Source organism: Mastigoproctus giganteus, chromosome 12, assembly GCF_048544385.1.
Source record: "Mastigoproctus giganteus isolate SK-2022 chromosome 12, ASM4854438v1, whole genome shotgun sequence".
Taxonomy (NCBI): domain Eukaryota; kingdom Metazoa; phylum Arthropoda; class Arachnida; order Uropygi; family Thelyphonidae; genus Mastigoproctus; species Mastigoproctus giganteus.
Genome location: NC_143586.1, coordinates 147,266,909 through 147,284,648, shown reverse-complemented (window position 1 = coordinate 147,284,648; position 17,740 = coordinate 147,266,909). Strand labels below are relative to the sequence as shown.

Genomic DNA, 17,740 nt, shown 5'->3' with positions numbered 1-17,740 from the left:
CTTACTGAAATGAAATAAAATGAATCAGTTGTGATGGTTAGTAAATTAATTACCATGAAATACTTTGTATACACCCAAGAATCAGATGTCACAGAAACAAAATGTATGTATATCACTAATCATATAATCATCTTGTATGTTCAGGTATACATTATCTATTTAAAAACAGCATCTGCACAAGGAACAGCCACTTGCTCTTTCTTCTTGCTCCCTCTGGTAGTAATTTTGAATTGACTTACTAAATTTGAGATCATAGTTGTTTTCACAGAAATTCATTTTATGGTTATTTAAATGTCATATGGCTCAATTTCCCCTCTCCCACAGTAGTAGTGGCTCAGAATTTCCCCATTCCCACCCTTTTTTTTTTAAAAAGAAATTCTATCCTCTGTGAGCCTTTTTCAAAGAGTAATAGTTGAGGCTAATGAAAAGGGGTGGATAAATGGAAAAGTAATGAAAACTTGGATAGAAAAAGTGTGGAAAGGTCTAAGGTAGATTTTTCTGTACTCCTATAGAGCTCACTTAATCAAGGAAGTGAATAGTGTCGTTTCTACATTATTATTATTATTTTGTTATTAGTATATGGTGCAAGGAAGCCTGAGGCTTATGCTATACCAGCCAAAAGAAAAAAAAAATTCTAAATTACCCTGAGAGAGAGAGAGAGAGAGAGAGAGAGAGAGAGAGAGAGAGAGAGAGAGAGAGAGAATACGAATCACAAGTAGAAGGGAATCATCAAGAAAGAGAAGAATGATGATATCCAGCTCAGGACCCTGGGTGTGCCAAGCCCATACTGAATGAGTGATGAATGCCACGCATACACAAGAGCTGGACAAATGATATGAGTTTCATATATCCAGCTCGTGTATCAATGAATGCTACAAATACACAAGAACTGGATGAATGAAATGAGTTCTGCGTGGTGAAATTTTTTGTTGGATAGCTGAGAGTTGGGCTTCTCTTAAGTTTTATATGTTATGAGCAGATTTCACTAGTCTGAGTAAGATGCTGATATTGAGAGGCTGGCATCCAGTTGCACATATTCATTGGTGTGCATGGGTTTTTCGTTTGTATTTCACATGCTAACAGATCTAAAGGGAGTTGTTTTAATTTAAAAAAAATAATTAAAAATATATGTTTTTCATATAAAAATTGAATTTTTCACATTTGTGTTTAGAAAATATTGAAAATAAATGTGGCATCAAAAATGCATAATTTTGAATTATTTTTTTGCTGATTTTCTGAATGCATGCTCATGGCATTGCAGTGGCCTTGTGCACATAGAGGAAGAACAATCCATGCAACTAGCAATAAGTTGATACATTTGCAACTGTCATTATAATTTGTTCTGATCATTATTCAATGTGACATTTTGTGTTACAAATTTTTTTTTTTTTATTGTTCACAAAAATTGTTAACATCCATGACTTGTGCCCTAAATGGAACACATGTTTGTGTGGTGTCTGTGAGACCTTTTTGTTTTAAGTATGAAAAATTACTTAACATCTTCAAAGTCACTCATCCCCCAAATTAAAATGTAGTTGCTCACCTAGAGTGTGGCAGATGCCAAACAGCTGTGTTTTTATCTGTTCACATTTAACTATCTAAATTTAACTATCTCTATGGCAAGATTAGACATATTTACTGGCATCTCACAGACATGCCACATGTGAATGGAAATTCAATACAAGAAAGATGCTGTTGCTTTCCTGGTGTCTATTAAATACCAAGCAAAAAAATGATTTCTCATAATTCATAGTATATCAAAATGAAAACAGAAAATGCTGCATAATCATTTAGAGAATACTGGTGTGGAAAGGGGAAGATTTGATTTCATATCCAAACTTAAAAAAATAACAAAAATTTAAAAATGACAGTAGCATCTGTCAGATGCCATATTAGCGTGGAGAGTTAATATTATGTTATAAGGATTCTACGACACCTCTGTAGCCAGGTGGGAAGGAGCAGCAGTGTGTAGCACACGCTTCTTGATTAGACCGGGGTTCGAGCCCGTCACCACCAGATGCGGAAAGGTCAGGGAAATGACCTCCGCATATCCCGGAGCAATATGGCCTTAGTTGCTAATGCTCCTAAAAACCAAATAACTAACTAAATAAGGATTCTACATTTAAGTTGTACAAAGGGTACTAGGAAAGTTTTGCAATATGACGCAACAATGAATCACAGGAAGCTGCTTGTTGCTGCATGTTGAGACATGTTCATACGTGCATAGTAGCCGCCGCGCCAAGTCGATGGGCTCAGTTATTCATTAGTAGTGAGAGTGTAAAGTGCTTGCGATGGCATCGTGGTCACGAAATGAGATAAGGACAGTTTTGCGGTATAATTTCGTGCGTGGTTTAACCATAGACCAGTGCTTAGAAGAAATGACTCTTGCACTAGATGATGATTGTCCACATCGTACAACGATATTCAGGTGGTATAGAGAATTCCAAAGGGGAAATTTCACTCTGGAGGATTCTGAGAGGCCGGGAAGGCCACGAACGTCAGTTACGGAGGAAAACGTTACTGCCATGAGGAAAATGCTTGACGAAAACAGGCGAGTGACCTACCAACAGATAGAGGATACTTTGGGCCTAAATGCACCAGCAATTCGTTCGATTCTGCAAGATCATTTGCACGTGAAGAAACTTTGTTCTCTCTGGGTGCCGCATCAACTGACTGAAGAGCAGATGACATGACGTGTGACTTGGTGCCGGGAGATGTTAAAAAAGTTTGATAAGGGACAATCTCGGTATGTGAACAACATCGTGACAGGTGACGAGACTTGGCTGTACTATTACGATCTGCCGACCAAGGCTCAAAACAAAGTTTGAGTCTTTGATGATGACGACACACCCGTAATTGTCAGAAAATCCCGATCTGTAAAGAAGAAAATGATAGCTGTATTTTTCAAATCGAGTGGAATTGTGGAACATGTCGTTTTGGACACGCAGAAGACAGTCACAGCTAAGTGGTATACTGAACAATGCCTGCCTAAAGTCATTGGATCTATGAAGAACCTGCGGCCAAAGTCAAGAATGGACACCTGGTACCTCCATCACGATAATGCTCCAGCTCACCGCGCCAAAGCCTGCACCGAATATTTGACCACGACAGGACTGAAACTTCTCGAGCACCCTCCCTACAGTCCAGACCTTGCTCCCTGCGACTTTGCACTGTTCCCGCATGTGAAAATGAAGCTAAAAGGGAGGCGGTTTTCCAGTGATGAGGACCTTCTACGGGCTTGGGACAACGAGTGTGCTTTACTCCCTAGTGAAACTTGGCAGAACTGGTTTAAAGATTGGTTTCGGAGGATGGAGAGGTGTATTGAATGTAGAGGAAATTACTTTGAAAAAATTAAATAAACAAAGCTGTATTGCAAAACTTTCCTAGTACCCTTTGTATTGAAGTACAAAATAAAATGTTGTTTTTATATTTATCTAGTTTTTTTTATTTTTAGCTTTCCTTAATTTAAAAAATCCATCCTGGATGATTGACATTTTTGTTGAGGTGTGGGGAGAGGTCTTGAATTTGAAATATCCAAGTTTCCCTGTGTAATAATTTTTTTTTGTTTGTTTTTGTTTTCCAGCATTGGCATTCATTAAAAAAAGATGGCCACAGTCGAGAATTTTAAATTTGCTTATAGGTATTGTTGGGATTGCTGTAATTACACTTATTTGTGTATTTTCAGTTTATAGAACCCTTCCCAATTTTCAAAGGTAAGAATATATGCTCTGATTATATTTCTTAAAGATGAGAATTTTCATTTTCTTCAGCTAAAAAGATTTTATATAATTAAATGTTATCACAGAATTATAAAATAAATTTTCTTTAATATAGTATTATTGTTTTATTATATAGTATTATTATATAGTTTTATATAAATTTGAAATATGATGGAGGCAAAAGCTACATCCTTTTTCTCAGCTTTAATCAAAATAAGACAAAAATAATCAAAACAAAACAATTTGTTTTCATCTTGTATGTATTTATTTGAGTACTACATAAATAATTTTACAGAAATTATTCATTTGAATACAAACTATATAAGAATATATATGTCAAATTCAAGGATAGTAATTTTTGGTTTGGCAAAGGTGTATCATCAATTAGGTACATCAGCTTATATGTGTAATGCACTTGTTTGTTGTCTTCACCATGTCCTTCTATCCACATGTAATAATTCAGCTCTTAATGGATGGATTTTCATAGAATTTTATATGTGGCCCTTTTAGAAGAAATTTGGGATGCCAAGCCAGCCCAAATTTTGTTAAAATTTGGCCAAAAGAAATTCAACAATTATTTCTTTGTCCTTCCATCTGCATGTCATAACTTGGGGCACAAAGGTGTTATTATTGTACACATGAGCACTAATGATATTAAGAGTAGGAGATCTGAGGATTTAATTAACAGGTACAGGGCAAGTAGGAAAAAGTCACAAGTTAGGATTAAATTTGAAAGTGTCTGTAATCCTGCTCAGACACATTAAGAGGGAGTATATTTTGCGAGCCTTGTTAATCAATTTGGCCCTAGAGAGACTGTGCAAGGCTCATGGGGTAGAATTTCTCTCATCACAGTCTGTACTTGTTGACAGGAGAGACTGTTTTTACAGAGATGGGATATATTTAAATAGAAGGGGTGCAAGAATATTTGTTGATGCTATCAAGGCAGTTCTAGGTGGGTCGGAAAACTGATAGCCTGGAGGTACGCAAACTAATACATTAATTAGAGTCACGGGCAGAGGTGAAAGTAATTCTTGCACTGCTTCTATTGGAACTTCAGCAGCTAGAAAGCAAGATGATGGGGATCTCGAGCCCTCCCATGGATTATCATGGAACAAATAAATACTTGGGCTGTGTTAGGGCAAGTAAGAGTAAGAACATGTGCATGTATATTTGCACGTACACTAATGCTATGAGTATTTTAAATAAATTGATGAATTTGGAGTACTGATTAAGTCATCAAACGCAGACATTGTTGGGTTATGAGAGACATGGTGTCATTCATACATAATGGATGCAGAATTTGAATGTGCTACAGAAAGGATGGGACGCCTCTGTAGCCAGGTGGGAAGGAGCAGCAGTGCGTAGCACACGCTGGAGTACTGATTAAGTCATCAAACGCAGACATTGTTGGGTTATGAGAGACATGGTGTCATTCATACATGGTGTCATTCATACGGGGTTCGAGCCCGTCACCACCAAATACGGAGGATGCGGAAAGGTCAGGGAATGACCACCGCATATCCCGGAGCAATATGGCCTTAGTTGCTAATGCTCCTAAAAAAAAAACCAAATAACAAAATAACAGAATAAAATGGGATGCCACACACCAGCACTGGCAGGATGTGCCTCTCATATTACTCTTTGACTGGTCAAAATTTCATATTTATTTATAATCCTGTCTGGGAAACCACATGTATACAGATTTCTATGCATTTTGTCCACCTCCTGTTCCTTATCTTCTCTTCTTCTACCATGTGATCAGGCCCTAGCCATGAAAACTTTCACTGCTATTTTTATGGGTGAGAGCATGAAATGAATTATAGTTAGTAAATTGACCACTCACATTGGATTTTGTATATGTGTAAACAAATAGTGATTATCTCTGTGTACTAATACATCTAAAAATGGAAAGACAATTGTACTCCATCTTTAGATAAATTTTATGAAGGGAGAAAGTTTGTTCAAATAATTTAGAATATCCTCTTTGTTCTCCTCTGGAAATCATAGCAAAAACAGCATCCGTAAGACTTCTCCAAACCTGAACTTGGTAAGGTGAGTCCTCCAGTCTCTCCTCTATTTCTCCATAACCAAATTTTTGAGATGTGTACCTACCAGTGATGCCAAACCACACATCTGCTTGTACATCACCTCATTAAAAACAAAGATGGTATTATTTAAACACAAATACTGAATTTTGTCCTTTGCCGGAGTTTCCAATCCTTTTCAAGAGTGTATTTTATACGTTGTATAGTATGAACTAATGGATATATAACAGTCATATTGAATGAAACTAATATTTCTTCTCTGTAAGTATTTAAACTTCTAACATGAATTTTATATTATATTTGATTGATGCCATACTAAAAAGATTGTATGGCAAGGGGGACACAATTTAAACCCTGTTCAGCATCCATTATTGGCTATGAAGATAACCAGCAGTATTGCCATTGGTTAGAGGCAATGCACAAAATGGAAGAAATAAGTGACGAATAAAGATGGGGAGGACACAAAGTCCATCTTTACTGTCTTTTAGTTTCTCATACTACAGTGTGGTAAAGCCCAATGGGAAGTGGGGGAGTCAATTTTTAAATTTAATGTCAGTTTATAATGATGATGACAGTAATGTCACCCAGCCATTCACATGCAGTATCACAAAATCAAATGGTTGATTCCACGCATCTTTTGGGCATATTTAAGATGCCATCAGGTGGAAATCATTATGGTTGAGAAAGACACTGTTTATTGAAAGCTGCTGTGCTTAAGTTTAATTATAAATTTCAACCGTACAGAATTTTCTGTGGTATTTTAGACACTTGAATTTTAATTATATATGAACTCTATATTTTATTTAAAAAAAAAAAAGTTTGATTGGTGTGTGATAGAATTCAACATGGCTGCCACGACAGCTCATTCATGGGGTTTTGTCAATGATATACAGGAATTTTGCTATCAGGGATAAGGAGGTGATTATTCCATTGTATAAGGCAATGGGCAAGCCACATGCTGGGTACTGCATACGGGTTTGGAGGCCTCATTTTAGGAAGGATGTAGAGCTGCTGAAACAGGTAGAAAGAGAGAAAAAGAGAGAAGGGCGCTTACCAAGAAAAGTTTCAGTTTTGAAAATTGTCTGGAAACTAGGCACCTGCGAGGTGATCTGATTGAGGTGTTTAAGGCTTTGAATGGCTTGAGCAAACTCAGTGCTGATGGGATTCTTCCTCTTGCTCTGACTTTAATTTAATTTAATCTTGCTCTGACTTCAATTTAAATTTATGCCTCATGAGGAGGCATAAATTTATATTGAGGAAGAATGGTTGCAAAATAGGTGTGGAACTTTGCCTTCAGCCAACCAGTGGTTAATTGCTGGAACAGCTTCCATCCATTGTGGAAATGGATAGTTTGAATAAATTCAAGGAAGAACTAGACAAATTATTTGGAGGAGTGGATGGATAGATGAAATGGATATTTTTGGCTTGCTCTCCTGCATCATTAACTACTACTAATACCTAATTCTTGCACCACCTTTGTTCAAATGAATATCATCTCATATACGAGTGCTGTCATTGGAGATGGTATTTTGGCTAACATTTATATTTTGGGAGTATAATAAAGTACATGTGTTAATGTTATAAAATGCAGTATGTTCATAAAGTCTCTGGACAACTTGAATGTTTAATAATGTCTGATCAGACACAAAAAAGGAATGGCTTTGTTTATGTGATACAGTATCCCAAATGGTTTTACTTAAATGTTTGCCGACCGGGCTAGCCGGGTGGGTAAAGTACCTGCCTAGCAACCCAAAGGTCGCAGGTTCGAATCCCGCCTCGGGCTTGGATCAAAGTACTGCAAAAACCTTGGGAAGTGCATTATGGCCACAGAAGCCGATGCGCCAACAACTACCAAAAAAAAAAAACCTTAAATGTTTTAAGACACTTCTGTATGTGTTTTTTTTTTTTTATGAAAACCCCAAACACGAAAGGTATCAAAACCTATAGTACTTAGTACCGCGCATGGGTTGAAGGAGAAGTATGGGGGGAGGGGGGGGTGCTGGAAACTTTGCTCTAGAGACTAAACATGGGTTTCACCACTTCAAGCCTCCAATAAGCAAAGTGGTGGTATTTCACCAGTTGATGAAAGTCATCTACCACCCTTGGTTGCATGTAAGACCTGATGTCTGTACTCAGTTTCTCACCATTTCTTTCAAAGTGTTAGCATTGCCATTGCTGTCATATTTCTGATACTAGTTTGTAGCACTGGTTTGCTCAAAACCTTCATCCTGCAAAACAAATATTTAATATACCTCCCTAAAAAAACAAAGGTGTCATGTCAGGTGAATTTAATTGCCAATGGGTGGCAACGTCACAGCTCATCTGATGTGTGAGAATGTTTTGAAAGTTTTGTGCACTATCACAGCTGAGTGCAGCAGAGTTCTACCTAAAAGATCATATTCAGAATTCATATACTTCCAGCATATCCAGATAAGTAATTTCAGATATAATGTAATTTTTTGTAAAACTTTATCTTATGCTCTGATGATTTCACGTTTCTGGTTTGACAAAAATTTTTTATGCCAACCTTTATTACAGCCACTCCCCGGCTTACATAATGCTTGATTTATGGAAATTTGACTTTATGTAAGTTTTTGCTGGCCGGTGCAAACTTAAAAAAATCGTGGAAATATATTTTGCATCCTGTAGGAATAAATGGTGGTATTGTGAAAATATCGTAATGTGAACCCAATAACACATTGTTCTTTTGGTAATTCATTCCAAGACCTTGGAAGTTGAAATTTTCGTTATATAACTAAGCTGTTTACTTCTCTAAAAGGTAATTTTTATAATGGAAATTGTGCTATACTTTCATTGTTATCATATGTTCCATTATAAGAATCAATTTGAACGCCTTTCTGATATTTTCAAAAACACATTTCTGGAGGTCACTACCATAAAACAATAAAAATAATTTGCACTTTCCGGTTTATTGGGCTTTTCTGTTAGCGCAAACTCTTATAAATGGGTAGTAAACTCGATCTTATTGCTTTTGTGATGATACCAATAACTGGAATTCTGTGGGTTTTTACTTTATGGTATTATAGTGAAATGAGTTCCCCCTTCACTGAAATCTTCAATAATATAAAAAACATAAATAAATTTTCAGAATCTTCTCTTCATTCCTATTTACTTATTACAATGGTGAAGGCAAATGAATCAATGGAAAGTGCAAGTGCTGGCAGTGCTAGGAAACGAAACAAAATCGATTTAGAAATGGAAGATGATTATTAATTAAGAAGTACGAAGCAGGACAAAGTTTGTCATCTATTGCACGGAATTAGGTCTCGTTGCTTCAACAGTGAACACTATTTTAAGGGACAGTTCACGTATAAAAAGAACATGTTAAAGGATCAACGCATTTAAGATCAACAGTGATCACAAAACAACGTTCAGGTGTGCTATACAAAGATGGAAAAGCTATTACAGTAAACCCCCGTGAATAGCGGGGGTTACGTTCCTGAGAAATGCCACGAATACTGAGTTATGGCTCCCATAGTAATAAAGGAGTTCCGGTCCAAAGTATGAAATATATAAGAAAAACTAGTCTAAAATTTTGTCTATGTATGTATTATATGTACCTTCATAATATGACTATGTACATAGACAGTACATAGTGAAATGCAAGCATATGGCATCAAAATGAAAATAAGAAACAATTTAATATTAAATGTAATATCTATTAGAAATTTCAAACAAATCTTTCAAACCAGCGCCTTTGCTAGCTAAAAAACCTATCCCGCCAGTGCTATCACCAGTTTCGCTAAAGTGTTGATAAAGGAGTTTTGCCTTTTCACGAATGATGAGTGAACTTAACGGAATTTTATTTTGAGTTTGGTCTTCTATCCACAGATTTAACATCACGAGTTACAGAGCAAATTTTTGAAGCAATTAGCGCGTTTTCACAGACACTACAACGGATTTTTTCTTCCGATTTTTGGATTGATCGTACCGTTGACTCAGTGATTTTATAATGTTTTGCCACTGAGGAGACACTTTCACCATTAGAAATTTTGTCTAATAAGTCAATTTTATTCGCTAATGTCATCACCTTCTTTGATCTTTTCACATTTCCCTTGTTATTCGTAGCCATGTTTTTGTACTGGTTAGAAAGAACTTGTCCACAATAAAGTCTCAGCTGGACTTTATAGGCTCAGCGGGACAGGTATTCGAACGAACAGAGAGGTGAAGTGGAAGTGGTTATTTTTTATTTATTTTTATTTTTTATTTATTTATTTTTTTTTTTTGGCTGATGCTGCATAAGCTTGCTTTCTTGCATCAAATGCCTCTACTAATGCTAAGTCACTTTCTTCCATTAACACACTAGAAAAAGTCTGTTTTACACTGCAAAACGGTAGATTTATCACTTTTGTAAGCATATCAATTTATAAGCATATAAATTAAAAGCAAACGACGAAACCTTCCACGACAAGTGCATAACACATACTGAACAAGGATTAGCGAGAAACATCCACGCTCGCGATTTTGCTACCCCTCTCCCCCCACCCACTGAGTGCTGTTTTGATCGGGAAAGATAATTTTAGCCACACCCATGTTTTTTTATGGTGGAAAATGTTCACGGCACTTTAAAATTCACATTTTTTTAGGTTTCATTTTATATTAAATCAGCGACCGCGAATACGCGAAACTGCGAATACAGATACCGCGAATAGCAGGGGTTTACTGTATATCCTTATATGGATGGAAAATCGGATTCAGAAGCAAGTACCCCTGAGTCCAATGGCCATTCAAGCAAAAGCAAGAAGTATTTCTGAAGATATTAAGGCAAACCCAAGCCAAGTTCGTGGCAAGCAACGGGTGGTTAATAGGTTCAGGCATTGCGATGGTGTTTCCAAAACATTAAAGTATGTGGTGAAGTTGCCAGTGCCCATTCTGCAGCTGCAGAGAGATTTTGTGATGTGTTGGAAAAAACCCCTTCTAAATCTCCACAGCCCTCAACTTCCACAGCGGTGTGCTTATCAGCTAGAGAGTTAATTCTGGCAACGATGCTCAAAAGGTAAAACTTGCTGATGTTATGCCTGTCTTCTCTCTCTTTTTATAATTTTGAAATTTTTGTAGTTTTGTACACTTTTGTAATTTTTCTTGTGCATGAGATAAAAAATTTGAATAAATAATTCTATTTACATGTTCGTTGAACATTTAGTTTTTGCTTCAAATTCAGTCAAATTTGCGAGTGCTGCATAAGCAGTTAGAGAAATTCCGATTTACGTAGAGTACCACAGAACCCAACCCTTACGTAAGTTGGGGAGTGGCTGTATTGTTCCTTCAGGAAAGTTTTCCTTATGTTTCATTATATTACCCCATCATTGCCGAGGAGCAAAAAACAGAATTGGGTAAGAAAAACTTTCTTCTTGAGTTGCTTTCTCTTATAAACAAAACTATTCCTTTCTGTCGTGGCTGTTCAGACATTGTTAAACACACAAGTTGTTCAATTACTTATGAAAGTCCCGTACTCCAAGAATCATTAGAATTAATTTTTTTTTAATACAATAAAACCTTGAGTTAAGCTTGTCTGTGAAATTTGATTTTCCTTTAAACTTGAAAAGAATACATATAAAATCTGAAGTTGTCAAAATGTTATTAAAAAGTGCTGTACTCTAAAAAAAAAAAAAAAAAACATTAAATGTTGTAATACTCTATTTTACTTCACTTGCCAGTTGTGTGTGTAATAGAAGAGCTTGAAATTTTGTTGCGTCATATAGTGGTATTGTAAACTCAGACTAACACTTATTCTAAGTTTGAAGAGGTCTCAAGCCTTGCTGGATGTTCAAGTGAATCCCTGATAATGTCTGACATTCTTAGCATAGTGATGGTGATGAAAATACTGACTCCCTGGCACTGTGCTTTATTGTGAAAATATTTTAACTGATGTCACATACATCAAACTGAGGCAGCTAATCACCAGGTCCCATATAGATGGAAAACATAGTTCAGTGGATGCTTATTTCTGGTCTGTTAAAGGGAGCTTTTAGTGATTAAAGTAATTAAGAAAAAAAATTACATATAATAGAGTTTCATTAAAAAGAAAAAAATAAATATAATAGAATCTCATTAAATTCAATTTCCATTTAATTTTGGATCATCATAGTAGTAAAAAAAGTAGGTTATACTAATTTTGAAATTATAAAATAGCCAATGCTGTTATGGCCTGTTCAAAATTGTGAAGAGTAAGAGGACTATATCACCATGTTGTTTTGATTTTGCAGATAGCAAGATTCAAACTGCTTAGTAAATTACAGTGGTCTTAATGCTCACAGCAAAGTGAACTTCACTTTTACCACAAGTTTCTTTGCTCTTACTTTAAACAAATGACATTACTAGAAGCTTAATGTTCTTTTTATATAGCTAAGGTACTGCTATTACTGATCCCATAGCAGGTGGCAATTCTCTACATACTTCATGGATTTGCTTAGATATCAAACTTAATTTGTAAAAATATGCAAATTAAGTTTATTTTTATTAAAAGCTGTTTTAAATGTTGGTTGAAAAAAAATCTGAAATACTTTTTAGTTGCATGACTTGCTGTAGAGCTAGAGGATGGGTAAAATATGTATCTTTGTGTTTCTTTTGGACATGTTTTTAATTAATTACCTAATCTGTTATCTTAATTTTAATAAGTAAATATACATTATGCACACTTTTTTATTTTATCATTCCATAAAATCTGAATTTTCAGTAATCTGAGAATTTGCATTCATATTATTGAGATTCTGTTGTAATACAATAAAGTTTTAAGTCTTTCAAAAATATTTGAAAGTTTCAAGAGTAATTTTACAAATTTTTTTAAAAATTTGTAAAAATTGAAAAATTAGTAATTTGAAAATTTTACAGTATCACCATGTAATTATAATTTTAAAATATTACAAGATCATGTATAGTTCTTTAATTCCCTGTAAAACTGAGTTTAGTTTCTTAAAAATAAAATGATAATAGTTAATCTTCAGTTTATGAAAATTGAAAATTAAAATGCAAGCTATAAGTTTTAGAAACCATAGGTAAGGTAATTTTCATAGTTTTTCTGTTGTATATAAATTTAATATTTCATAACTTTGAAGTTGCATTGCAAGCGATGGATGATTACAGTGATGATGGGTGGCAGCTTTTCAGTGGCACAGCCAACTTGTTATCATTAACTTGTTCATTAACCTGCTGGCAATTGCCTGAAATCATATACAAGTATTGCCAACAGTGTAGCACATTTTCACCCTATTCATTTTGGAGACTTAATTTTTAATAAGAAAAACTTGAGCACAGAATGAACTTGGAAAGCATTGTGAGTTAGTAGCATATACACCCTAGCATTATAAAAGTGGGAAATTTTGTAATAGCAATAACTGTATTAGAAACATTTGTTATTGTTTTTATGTAATTAGATAATTTTTATATTTATCATCAGGTATGAACTTCAGAAGCTTCGATTGCCAAGAAGCATCGATGATGTGGCGGGTTTAGGCCGGATTTTATTGCGGTATAAGGATGATCATTTCTTATCTGTACTCACTGGATTTTGTCTTTCATATACTTTGTATCCTTGTTTGCATTTTTTATTTTTACATCTTAAAAAATATTAATGCATCAAAATTTTTAAAAATATTAAGATGCCTTTTTTTGAATATTTGTATTTTTCATAATTTAATTTACCAAAAGGAATTATGCAATATGAAAATAATGTAGATGTAGATGGAAGTATTAATTAAACCATGGGTGTCCAGCCTGCAGCCCAGTGCTGCCCATTACTTCACATTTTTCCCCTGTGTTCATGTAAGCTTTAAATGTTGAGCATTCCCTAGAGTTTAAAACTACTGCTTCACAAAATTTGGTTTAACACTGAAAATATGAAAATATCTTTTTTTAGCAGTATTAGAGCTTTCTGTACTACTTTCTTATTATTTATGTATCATCCTCAATATTTAACAATATTATTGTACCCATATAATAAGAGTGTAATAACCGTTTGATTTTCATATTTAATTATTAAATGGGAAAAAAAATTAATGGTAAATATAAACATTGATAACAAAAATTAAATTCAGTTTGAAAAAATGAATTATTATTATTAGTGTCAAATAATGTAAGAATATAAACATATACAGCATCGGCAAAAAAAAAAAAAAACACTTCCCACATCACCTGTCCATCCCAACTAAAAATTTTTATAGTTAGGCTGTACTTAAAATTACTCAAACTACCCATTTCCACAACACCGGATAGAAGTTTGTTCTAACAATCAGTTACTCCCCTCTAGCTGAAGGCAAATTTCTTCACATCAATTTACAACCATCCTTCCTTGATTTGAATTTATGCCCCCTTATGTTCTCGTATGTAGTCTGAGCAAGAGGAAGGATGCCATCAGTATTCAGCTCATTCAATCATTCAAAGTCCTAAATACTTCAATCAGATTTCCTTGTAAGTGCCTAGTCTGCAGACAATGCAGTTTGCAGAACTGTAGCCTTTCTTGGTGAGAGCACCCTTTTTGTTCTCCTCATCACTTTGCCCTTCTCTGTACTTGCTCCAGCATCTCCAATTTAGAGAGATCTCCTCTGAATATAAGGATGTTCTCATAATTATGGCCAAAGACCTGCTTACTTCTTTTTCTGCTTCTATTGATATAATCGGATGGACCTCACAGCTCCAGATGCCTTGTTTTAGCTTCAGTAGTTTGCCTTCTACTTACTTCTCAGTTATTACAAAATTGTTTGGCTCCCTGTTAGAATTTAATACACTTCTGGCATCCCAATCCCTAAAAGATTCCTCATGTCTGAATGTTGATGTAAAATATGTATTCTATTCATTAGCAACCTGCACAGGATCATCACCAGTTAAACCATTAATATCTAGTGGACTAATATGGTTCATCACCTTTCTCCTAGTGGAGGAAGGGGAGTGGGAATCATAAATAAAGCCTTTTCATTGAAGAGGCAGGCCTCTGGAGTCAGGAACTCTATAATTCATCTGTAATGCTATTAAAAAACACCGACTCGTATTTATAAAATGCCTTTATTATAATAAAATAAAATAAAATATATTTGTACTGACTGTATATTAAAATATTAAAATACAATAAAATATAAAGTTAAAAGCGTTAAAAATCACTAAAAACAATTAACACAATAGCTTTCAGCAGCAGCGGCCACCTTCATCAGTAATAATGGTTACAGGTTATCTGACAATTTATATAACACATACATCTTGGCAGGTCCGCAACATGAACTATGGCATCTGCGCACGGTCCACTTCTCGTGCATTGGATGGGCCACTCTAAATCGTTCGTCTCTCCTTAGGATAAGGGCTTCAAAGGGTGGATGAATGTGACAGCACTGTTAAGACTGCAGCCTATTAAGACTGTAGCATTCGGATGAACATATTCTTTAGCTGTAATGCCATGCCCAGTTTCCCAAGCATGTTCAGCCATGGCTAAACCTCTGTAATTAGCAGTCTTGAGGGCTCTATCGTGTTCCTCAGGCGATCCCTTTCATTAACACAATAGCTTTCAGCAGCAGTGGCTGCCTTCAGCAATAATGGTTACAGGTTATACGACAATTTATATAACACATACATCTCGGCAGGTCCGCGACACGAACTATGGCATCTGCGCATGGTCCACGTTTTGTGCATTGGAACTGGAAATTGGAAAGGCCACTCTAAATTATTCATCTCTCCTTAGGATAAGGGCCTCAAAGTGGATGAATGTGACAGGGATCGCCTGGGGGAACATGATAGAGCCCTCAAGACCACTAGTTACGGAAGTTCAGCCGTGGCTGAACATGCCTGGGAAACCGGGCATGGCATTACAGCTAAAGAAGCCGTGATCGTGGATAGAGCACATGGAACAGGAAATGGCTGGAGAGTTTAAGAATATGTTCGTTGTTATGTTTGTTATTTTGGTTTTTAGGAGCATTAGCAACTAAGGCCATATTGCTCCGGGATATGCGGTGGTCATTCCCTGACCTTTCCGCATCCTCCGTATTTGGTGGTGACACGCTCGAACCCTGGTCTAATCAAGAAGCGTGTGCTACGCACTGCTGCTCCTTCCCACCTGGCTACGGAGGCACCTAATATGTTTGTCTGAATGCTACAATCTTAATAGGGATAAGGGCTGTGGCATTCATAATAGGGATAAGGGCTGCAAATCAAATTGTTTATATTGTTTTATGGTAGTGACATCCAGAAATGTGCTCCTCTGCCCACGCTATTATGTCCCACGAAATTTCTGTTCAAACTGAAAAATGTGAGCTCCTGAAAACATGAGTCAGCCTGCAATATCATATATTATCTTGGGAATATAGCAAACGACAACAGTGTGTCTCCGACCAATACAACTACAGTAAATGGGAAATATATCTCTCACACATTTGACATTTTTAAGCATCATAAATTTGTATGTATTGCTGCGCAAGTCGCTACATTTAGCTTGGTGCTGGGTTTTGCATTCACCTGGTGTTACTCGCAGATGAAATCGCGCAGGAACCAACGTGAAAATTGTGTTATACTCGCATTGTTCCCTAATATATCACTCGCATTGGAGAAATTTGTGTTGCTAAAATGCACATTATAGCAGAACTGACTGTATTCAGGGGTATTTTAGAATGTGTGCAAGTAAATGTTAAGAGTTAGTGCAATGAAAAGAACTATTGAGTTGTGATAATAACCTGATACATATTAATAAAGCCAGTCTGCTGTATGTGATGTGTTTTTTAAAATTTACTTATTCACTATTATTATAGACATTGTACTTATATGTTAAATTAAACACTAATTCAGTGATGTTTTCTGAATTGCAGTCAACAACTGAAATATTCTCTTAGAGCTTACAAGAAAACATTCTTTGAAGTGGTTGTCTTTAAAGCTAATTCTTTTTATTTATTTTATATTAATTTGGCTCTACCAGTGTGTTTTCTGATATTCATTCTCTGGTTAATGTGAGGGCACAAGCATAGCTAGGGTAGGGTCAGCAGGTACATTGTATCCCCTAATGCCGAAATCTTGTATTGTGGCACTTTTTTTAGAAAAGTAATACTGCAATATACATTGTACAACAATATAAAAGTTTAGAAATCTTATAATACTGTATTGGTGGACTAATAACATTGTACAACTTACTTAAGTATTTATTCAATGTTTTTAAAAATATTAATTTCGATATCTATAATTCATTGTTCTTTACAATTAAATTACATGCGACATACATTGTCTTTATAATGATCATTAACACACTTGCACCACTATGTTACAATAGTGACGCCCACCTCAACTAGCTGCGCCTCTGTAGCCAGGTGGGCAGGAGCAGCAGTGCGTAGCACACGCTTCTTGATTAGACCGGGGTTCGAGCCCGTGACCACCAAATACGGAGGATGCGGAAAGGTCAGGGAATGACCACCACATATCCCCGGAGCAATATGGCCTTAGTTGCTAATGCTCCTAAAAACCAAATAATAATAACAACAACAACCTCAACTAGCCTGTTGCAACAGGCTCGCTTCCCACACATGATTTCTCCTCGGTATCATATTTCTTGAAGATTTTGGAAAATTTCTGTGTTCTTTTGGAAGGATTATAATTTTCACAAGTGGTAGAGGTCTGTGTGCTGCTTGTTTTATCTGAAAAACAAGGACTATGAATGAGATTTTACTGTGCTAACCAGGAGCACATCTAAAATGTGGACCTTTTGATCCTTGCGTATGTCAATGACTTCGTGAAACTGACAATTGCATTGGGACGCACCTCCTCCTGTAATTAGTATTTATCCTGTGATGTTCAGAGAGGGGTTAAATGACCAGGAAGAGTAAAGCATCTATTTCAATCACTCCAAAGCATGCAGTTTTGTTAAATTTATGGCTTTGAGGTTCATTTGCCATTTTCACAACAACATTCTACACTTGTCTATTGTTTTTGTTTCTATACAGCTAACAGGACCCTGACTTTGTTGTTGGCCATGAATAACACATTTTATAACCA

General features: G+C 35.7%; 1 protein-coding gene across 1 annotated transcript in view; it reads left to right on the top strand.

The window, feature by feature from the left end:
* The window catches only part of LOC150077495 (transmembrane protein 41B-like), a 69,873-nt gene that overhangs the window by 9,952 nt on the left and 42,181 nt on the right, over window positions 1–17,740 (top strand). The window contains exons 2-3 of the mRNA XM_090386139.1: window positions 3,584–3,713; window positions 13,182–13,310. Of these exons, the coding sequence (XP_090242265.1) occupies window positions 3,584–3,713; window positions 13,182–13,310 (259 nt within the window). The remainder of the gene's footprint in view (window positions 1–3,583; window positions 3,714–13,181; window positions 13,311–17,740) is intronic.